The sequence below is a fragment of the Saccostrea echinata genome, unplaced genomic scaffold (genome assembly GCF_033153115.1).
Source record: "Saccostrea echinata isolate AGI-Se365-2 ecotype Australia unplaced genomic scaffold, CSIRO_AGI_Sech_v1 ptg000022l, whole genome shotgun sequence".
NCBI lineage: Eukaryota > Metazoa > Mollusca > Bivalvia > Ostreida > Ostreidae > Saccostrea > Saccostrea echinata.
The window spans coordinates 4774133-4783597 of record NW_026889771.1 but is presented as its reverse complement, the minus strand read 5'-3'; the positions used below and the strand labels follow the sequence as shown (position 1 = coordinate 4783597).

The following is a 9465-nucleotide window of genomic DNA, read 5'->3' as shown; positions in this document are numbered from 1 at the left end:
GTATCAACTGAATTTAGGGGAATACAATCTTAATCATTAAAAATGAACATTTAAATTATTATTATTATTATTATTATTATAAAAGCTCGGAAAATGAATGGATCTTGTCAAATGGTAGAAAATAAAATAGCATGTTATTATATTCAATTATCTGAAACCAAATTTAGACTTTAAGTGTACATTATATGATAATCCACATCCCTTTTATACCCCAATAAAAGTATTCTTCTTTTAAAACACAACGAATTGCCAGTAAGAAAAAAACAATAAATATCAATTACAAGGATACCAGTTTCATCTTGAGGTAATAAAATACAAAAATACATACCCTACTACCGTAGGGAATAGTTATACTTTCTGAAATATGGCAGACAGTTCTATATATGGCACATGATTGTTAGCACTTTGTTACGAAAATGACCATCTCATAATATGTATCCCGATGATTGTATAAAACTGCCTCTATGTTAAATACAGAAGGAGGTCTTAACACAGCAAACAAACACAAAGTAAATGTCTACACAGTAGGAAAAACTAATATTAATCCTCCATATTAACTACAAGTTTAAAACGTTTTACCTTTAAAACTAACTATTTCTTTTTCAACTTCAAATGCGATATCCAAATTATTATTTTTGCGAAATTTGAAGTTTTCTTATCGGCATTGATTCACACGTTTCGATGGGAATCAAAGCTTTAGATATTTTTTAAAAATACAAAAAGTACATTTCTACATAATATTTCAAAGCCTTGCCGCCCACAAATAATCCAAAAACCATCTAAACAAAGCCACACATAAACACACAAAACATACTAGCATCTGTCAAAAATATATGTACAACTCTACACCCGTAATACAAAGACCTGATTTCAATCAAACATAATTCTACAGCACTAGAAAAACAATTGGACCCGGGACATCAGAGGTAGGTCATGTTCGTGTTAACCCGACAGATAAATAACACTGATTTACTCTTATCTACTTGTCTGTAGAATTAACGTAGCATGTCCTGAAAACAATAGTTAAGAACGATGATTTACATATTTCATACCCGCAAAACACATGTCCGTTCCAAGAGCCTGCTGGTTTATCGAGGACATTATGACACACTTTACTCAAAGCTTACATAACCATTTTTATCGATAATTTGCACAGTACACCACGGATAACAGTAATTCAAATTTTCATACAAATAAAAGTATGGTCGAAAATATTAACAAAAAGAAAAAAAAACAAGGCCAACATACGTATCATTGAGTCTGTAAAGTTCAGGTAAATATCAATAAAGGAAATTTACATGAAATAATTGATCACTTGTCTCTTCATTAATTTACCCGTTTTATTTAAACACTAGCCAGATATGCTTTACTTGTCGTTCCCCATATTTTCATCCTCTTGTGGTTCTGATTTTAAGGTCTTTTTTCTATCTATCATGTCTTTCAGTTGCTTCATCTCGTCCTGTAAAGTGTCCAGTTCATGTCGGAGTTTTCCATTCTCGGTTTCCAGGTAATCTGACTTGGCTTCTCTCATTCTTGTTATACTTTTTCTATTCTCGCGACATCTTCGTGCAGCTTCGTTGTTCCGACGCCGTCTTTCGGCGTATTTCGGGTCGATTAACGACCTCTGATTCATTCTACCACTTCTTGGAGACAAATCCGAATCTTCCAGTTTGGATTTCTTTACAAGGGGCAGTGGACCAGACTGCGCAAGAGCTATTTCAGATAGTTGTGTCAGTCCATTCACCATGGGACCAAAGGCAGCACTTTGGAATGCGGCACCGAAGTCCATTGGTACTTTATGTCGTAGTTTATGTGGTAATGCCATCGTTGGTGGACTTTGTGAGACAGGGCTATCTGGAGAAGAATAAGATACAGAACTTTCATTTCCTGAGAAACTGTCGCCGCGTTTTCGCACGGTCAGTGATAAAGGTTCATCCTGGGTATGATCATCTGAGGTGTAATCTGTAGGAAGGATATTTTCCTCCTTTACAGACGATGGATTAGATTCTGCTGCTGCTGCTTGAATGTTTGCTGACGTATTTGATAGTGAATATTGTGAAGGAAGTGAGGTAGATTGAGAGGAGTGAAGTTGACGACCCTGAGTTTCATTTGATTCCCCTGAGAGATACATTTGTCTTCTATTGATAACTAAATCCTCAACATTTGATGACTTAGGGCTGTGCTGCAAGAGTTTTTCTTGCATATGAGATGAACCAATTGAATTAGATGATAATTGACCTTGATAATTTTCTGGGGCTCCAGACGATGGCACTGCTGCTATAAAGTATGACATTGGTCCTTTAGAATTGTAGTTTCCTTGTAAAGAGATCGGTAGCGGAATGGATGATTGCATGGGCACCATGGTTGGTGGTTGAGACCCATGAAGAATGGATCCACTCGCTCTAGCTGCTGCCAAGTAACTCATAGAAGCGTTCGTGTGATGATTTGACACAGGCGATAGCGATCGTTCCTTACTTTTGGTGGCAGTTGTTTTGTTGTCTTCATTGATATCGAATGTTTCGTTAAGAGGTATGCCAAAGTGCTTCTTGATGGCAAACAATTCGTTCCTAATCTGACAATTTTCTCGTGTTAATTCCATTATCCTATTTTCTAAAACCACGTCATGAAATCTTCGTTTCTCTCTAGATTTTCTCGCAGCTTCGTTGTTTTTTCTTCTTTTCTCCCAGTAATGATCATCTTTCCTATTCTCTGGGATGAATTCTCGCTGTTTTCTGGTCGGTATATAAGGGTTGGAGCCATCACTTGTCGGGTCTTTATCCGTGTTGCTTGATGTTGGAGCCACGATGCAGGTCGGTATGTTCGAGGTAGGATTTGGAGAGTTTGTGTCTGAGCTACTGTTTGGAGAACGAGGGTAATCACCAGATTGATCCATTGTCACTGTGTTTGGTTTTCGTTCGCTACTGATTGCAGAAGTCGAGTCTGCATAACTACGTGGTCTGTCCGAATTTCCGTAATCTTTTTGCATGTACTGGTATTCCCTGAGATAACCCTTTTCTAATCCAGTCCTGTCAAAAAATGAAGTAAATATAATTTAAATATTACTATTCCCATCCCTTACATAACAAAAATATTCTTTTAAGTATTTTTTTTCATCAAACCAAATATTTTCGTGACAAACCATGTTTTTACATGGTTTGTCACGACAATATTTGAATGCAATTCGTGTTTGACTTCCTTTTTGAAATATACAATGGCATTAGGATATTGTAAGGTTTAAGTCTGAGTACTAGTTTCTAGTTTTACGTAACCATAAAAAATGCTTTTGTAGAGCACAGCTTAGTTCACAAAGGATAATTGTCATTTAAGTACTTGCACAAAGTTAAATAGGGAACATATAAAACAATCTATTAAATTTACATGTACTGCCTGAATGATACACCAGTGCATTAATGAAAGTCATCAGACCTCTTGTCATTTACATAATTTCAATGTATTACAAAATGATTAAGACAAACTTCCACCTTGACTTTTGATAAAGGAAGCCAATCGGGATGCGTCTATCAATGTCGTATTTGGCTAAGTCAACTTCCTGTATATCTAATTACGTTCTTTTTTAACAAAATGGACGAATAGCTCTATCTATATTACCCATTGAAATGCTAGAGGTATACATAAATATCTTAATTTACAATATGTCCCTCTGTGCGACTTCTGCTTAAAATCCTTCCAAACCTCAATACGAAGAACAAAAAATCTTTCAGCTTAAAAAAATTTACACATAGGCAAGTATCTGTACTTCTATTATTGCCTCTTTCTGTGTAGTTAAATAAGTTTTCATTAGGATGTGCAAAAATTTCCTGTTTTACAGATAATACCAAGACTGTAAAAGGCAAATGTCACCAAAAAAAAAAAATCCACAGCAATACAGTGCAAGACTGCGTGGAAAATCTCATTGAATCTCTCCTACCAGCATAATCAGCCTATCAGTTTTTACATAATGAATTTTTATTAGAACTGTGATCTTAATAATAACAAAATCATGCATCCATCTTATGACAGTTTACATTTATATAACTTTATTTTTCATTAATGTCCCGGCCCTCTATCCCTGCTTCCGTGTAAGCTGTTCTACTTTCAAATTTAACCTTCAATGTGATTTTAAGTTATCGAGTCGAAACATAAAAAATACACAATGCTCTTGTTTTGGTTTTATAATGGTGATTTAGTGCTTTTACGAATACATAATTAGAAGTACAAAATTTCACGAGGTTACAGCAGTATGAATATGATATTGAATCACCTATTCTGAGAAAAGGCAAGCTTTAACGAGAAAAAATAACCCATTAGTATTGAATCTAACGGGGAAACGGCATTTAACTCATTAAAATAGGAACTTTAATTATGATAATTTACGAAAGGAAGGAAGAGATAAAAATAAAATTCAAGCAAATTAAATATAACTAAAGAAATGAAAGTTATTGTTGGAGGTAAATTCACTTGTATATTATAAGGGAAATAATGAATTCTCCAAGAATTACCTCTCTTATCTTAGGTATCGTCTTCCTTAAGGTCAGTGTTTCTATAATAACCGCAAGCTCTTTTCAAAGAGTGGCGTGAACCTTGACTGTCTGGCTGACCAAACATGAGGCCAATGGGCCACAATGCTCACCTTGCTGACCTTGGTCCTGCTTTTCCTTTTTCCACCTGGGTAGAATTGCCCATTGTATCCTCACCATACCCCCCGGTGGGATGGGGGTGGTCATGGTTTGAACAAACTTGATTCTACACTACCTGAGTATTTTTCCATTTAGATATGACTAATCATGGCTTTTTTGTTCTTGAAAAGATTTTAACGATTTTTTTTTCTATATATTCCCACGTAAAAATTTGATCGTCCATTGCAGCCCCATCCTGAAGTCATGATTTGAACACATCTGAATCAACACTACCTGATGAGGCTTCCATATGAATATGACTAATTATGGCTTTTCTTTTCTTGAGAAGATTTTTAAATGATTGTTTCTTATATATTCCCATGTAAAACTTTGATCGCCCACTGGAGCCCCACCATACTTCTGGGGGTCATGATTTGAACAAACATGAATCTACACTGGGTAATGAAGCTTTCAATTAAGTTGCATCTTTTCTGGCCTAGTGGTTCTTTAGAAGATTTTTGAAAGGTTCCATTTCATTAATTCTTCATCCCCCCTTTCAAGAGGGTGTGGTCCTTTATTTAAACAAACTTAAATCCTCTTTACCCAAGGGTGCTTTGTGGCAAGTTTGGTTGAAATTGGCCCAGTGGTTCTGGAGAAACAATTCAGAAATTTTAAAGTTTACAGACGGATGACGGATAAAATGTGATCAGAAAAGCTCACTTTAGTTTCCGCTTCAGTTGAGCTTAAGAAAACTATTTTGGCAATATTTTTATTACCAAAGTGAAACTATTAAAAAAATATTATTTATCATTATAAGAGATAATATATAAATTTCGTTATTTGTTTGATATTTTGTATAAACACGATTACCTAAAAATCAAACAGGACTGGATAGAGTATTTGCGTTATATAAATCAAATGAAATAAAGTATGCAATGTATTCGTAATATTTTTATCACTCATTTGGACATTGAAACCGAGATATGTCCGTGAATAAAAGGAATATAAACAATCGTAAAAATGATTTGTGTGGGTGTATCGATCAATATGCGATTTCAATACAATAATACCTTAATGGAGATATTACTTCCCATCTGTGTCATACATTTTGTATGCGAGTATCGCCTACTACAGTCATGGAAGTTACTTTGAAACAATAAGAGATAAATTCCAACCATTTATCGATCTGGTGCAATGCATTTATTCCTAAACAATTTTAAAGAGAAGCAAGTCATAATTCGCTTTTTTGTAACATACTAGTAGTTCAAAATTGATTTTATCAGATAAACTTTTTTCAATAACTCGTTTGAACGACTGTCAATTCTCACAATTTTTTTTGTGTGCAAATGGATGTTGTGTGAAGATAGATTATTGGTTTTGGCTTGGTTTTCTTGGATTGTTAAGTTTAATTCATTTTGTAGTTGAGTAACAACATCTAATATATTTTGAAATCGGTCACCTCGACTTGGGGTTATTTTTTAATCGCACTTGAACTATCCTAGCATAAAAACACGAGTTTACGTCCGAGATGGCATTACTTCCTCCCGATACCCCTCTCTTTTTGTCATTAAAAGTGTACTTCTAAATCTTTGGTTTGACAAAATATGTCCTCTTCTTTTTTTTTACCTTCAACATCTGCACCGGTTAGAGTGGCTGACGGAGATCAAACAAAAAAAAGACACTGCTTGACTATTTCATAGCAAAATTTGAAAATTCTTCAATGAAACTATGGTAATAAGATTAATAAAAATATATTAGTATATGGTAATCATATGCCTCAGGAATGATGAAGGACAACTTTCTATAATAAATTAAATATATTAACAATAACAAATCTATGTATGTAGGAAACACGCAACATTTCAAGTATCAACTTTCATAGCAATTCGAATATTAATTTCATCACGACTATTAGATGTGAAATAAGCAACCTAATTTTAGTAAACGGTAGACTATTTTACTATTTTTTGAGATAATTTGGACCTAAATACATAAAGGTTTGTTTATCGTCAATATGTTACACGTCTATATATAATGATTCCTGTTTCATAAGCATCGCTCTTGGCAAAAATCAATCCATGATAAAAGGAAATTTTTTATGCTTGGATATTCAGAAGCTAAATATAGTGCATAAATGTTTTGGAAATGAATTACACAATTAAAAAAAATGTTACATAAGAAAAAAAAATTCAGGTAATTTATGTTTTTTCGTGATGTGCCTTCAAATATGATTTCAGATTACATAAGTGGACAATGATTTATAGTTCTGCTGTCCGAACGTTCTCATTTACAGAATAATTGACAAAGATATATATACATAATTTTTTACTAGAGTTCGAAGCATAAAATAAGATACTAAATGATACACAAAGATAAAAACACGATAAGTGCAAAAAGAAACTCTAAATGTGCGCTTGAGTATGCATGGTGTACGTTTACGATTTAAATTAGTTTGAAGTGCAACAAGTTTGGTTTTTCTTCTTCTTCTAAACACTAAGATAGGAACAGCAAGATTGTATCAGGGCGCTGGTTAGCAGGCCAAAGGTCATCGTAAGGACATGACCGATGGATCTCATTTTACCAGCGCCCGTACATGCTCGCGCAAATCGCAGACCAGCGAGTCAATTTACTGCAAGTTCTGAATCATTGAAAATAAAAAAGAAAAATACCGAACCAAAAGAGGAGGAAAAGGTCAAAGAGTCGCGCAGGCCTCAATCTGACTTTCACCCCCTCTGTGGTCAAATTTTCTATTTGTATTTTGTTTCTAAGTGTTTTTCCGAGTGTGACATGAAGAATGGTTGACCTGAGAAGATCAGGCAGATAACATTTACAATAGTCCTTTTTTATTATTATGATTATTTTCTGAAACTGGAGATGCAAGCACATCTGTTCATTTTATATAGGGAGTATAAAAAGTGGCATGCAAATGAAAAAGTATAAGGATAAAATATATTTTAAAAATTCTTATTTTAAAATTAGAACAAATCTATGGGACAAATCCAGTTCAGAGAGTGAAATCAGAAAACAAAGAACAGTAGGTTTTAAGTTTTTCATTTTTAAATGACAATCTTTTTATTGGCACTAACTGATACTATATTAAATCGGCATGTTATAAAATAGTTTTTTGTATATAGCATAAGTCAGCATTTAATTTCATCCTCTGTATAAATTTACTACAATTAAGAATTGTTTATCAAGTAACTGTAAGGTAAGTTTAAACATTTTACAAAAACGCAATAAAAATGATAATTTATTGCATAAAATACAGGTGAATAATTACAGTGTAGAAAGATCATCAACAGATCGCAGGGTTTTAACAAGGAAAATGTTCGTATAACCTTATCGAACTTGTCCTGGGTTTCATTCAGGTATGTAAAGATTTAAAAAAACAAACTTCAGATTTCGTAATACCATTTTCGACCTGTCACACAAACGTACTTAACCGGTAAAGCAGACAAGTAGTCGTGCATACTTTAGTAAAATCCGTGTATGATTTGTAACACACATAAAACCAACCAAACTTTAAATCAAATATATAATTTAAAAGGACATAAAACTTGGCTTTCAAATTATTCAAATAAATCCATATGGTACAATGTATGTTTAAAAGGTGATGTATATGAATTAACGCAATTAATCATTACATCATATTCATGCGACAGCGGTCGTTGAAAATTCATTAAAATATAGCTTACCTTTTATCACCCCACGCGTTAGAAAAAAAACAGGTTAGAGTCGACATGTTGCCTATTGCAGTGGTTTTACAATCGGCCTACACAGTTTACTAAGCCGCTTTACGTAACTCTCCCAAAAAGTTATGTAATTTGTAAGGGCAAGGTTGTTGTTTTTGCGATCCACTTTCCGAGATAAAACACCGTGTTACATGTTGGTTCAATATTTTGTAGCACGTGACAAACTACGCCAATACGTTACGTATCAATAAACAATGCACATTCAGTCCATAGATTTTTTTTATATAAGAAGTTTTTTCATCACAGTTATACTAATTTGTAAAACATAAGGCACAAATGTACTACTAAACTCTCTCAAACCAACACGAAGATGCTGTTTTGAGGAATGCGCTGTAAGTTCATGTGTAAAAAACACATTTATCGTACAGTAAGTAAACACAATCGTGACCTTAAAACACAGGCCAAAAGTTCAAACAAAAGAAGTTAATTATAATTTAATTCCTCACCTCCTTCGTTCTCAAGCGCCGTATCTGCTTGTCCGGGAGGTGCAACTTCTGATCATTGCTTTCTGAGGTAGAATCTGCCCAAAGTACATATTATGTAATGCGTAAGGGACAAAAAATAACAGATCACGTGGTTTGCACTTGAACCGACGTGACCTTACTAGCCTTAGATTAAGGACAACAAATACAACCGAGGAAACAATTTTTAACAACAAAAAACAAGAAGTGAACAGCAACTGCTGACCGAGGTTAATTTAATATAAAAGATTCCTTTACCTGTCTGAAAGGTCATCTGAGGCAAAGCTGCCATCAGATCTTTTTTGATCCCCTATCGTATCTTTCCCAATTCGGAGCCATGATTTTTCAGCACTGCTAGTATGACCTAGCAATTTTAATGCGTGCGCATACAAATTATATAATGGGCGCGTAACTAATACATCTTAAAAAAAGAAGTAGGTCAATTATTTGGGCATACAAAGGGGGTTGCGTGTCATCTCAGATAGAATGAATTTGTCGAGGCTTGTTTTGTGCTACCCAATTGAAATTTTTAAGATGAATGATAAGGGAAAATTATTCGAGGGGATCGTAAAAGTGAAGCGAGTTCGAGGGTTGACAACAGAAAACTCCGTTCATTCATAAACATACGATGCACAT

At 34.2% G+C, this 9465-nt stretch overlaps 1 protein-coding gene across 2 annotated transcripts; it reads right to left on the bottom strand.

Moving 5' to 3' along the window:
* On the bottom strand, nucleotides 1–9199 carry LOC133190270 (nuclear factor interleukin-3-regulated protein-like). Of its 2 annotated transcripts, XM_061325784.1 has the most exons (3): nucleotides 9088–9199; nucleotides 8815–8888; nucleotides 2–3026 (listed from the first exon to the last, which is right to left on the bottom strand). In XM_061325784.1, the coding sequence occupies exon 3, from the start codon at nucleotides 2984–2986 to the stop codon at nucleotides 1367–1369; it is 1620 nt and encodes a 539-aa protein (XP_061181768.1). In that variant the 5' UTR covers nucleotides 2987–3026; nucleotides 8815–8888; nucleotides 9088–9199; the 3' UTR covers nucleotides 2–1366. The 2 variants fall into 2 exon arrangements, with proteins under 2 accessions (XP_061181767.1, XP_061181768.1); XM_061325783.1 differs by lacking the exons at nucleotides 8815–8888; nucleotides 9088–9199 and adding an exon at nucleotides 8312–8373 and having other exon boundaries at nucleotides 1–3026.
* Between the last annotated feature and the right edge of the window lie 266 nt (nucleotides 9200–9465).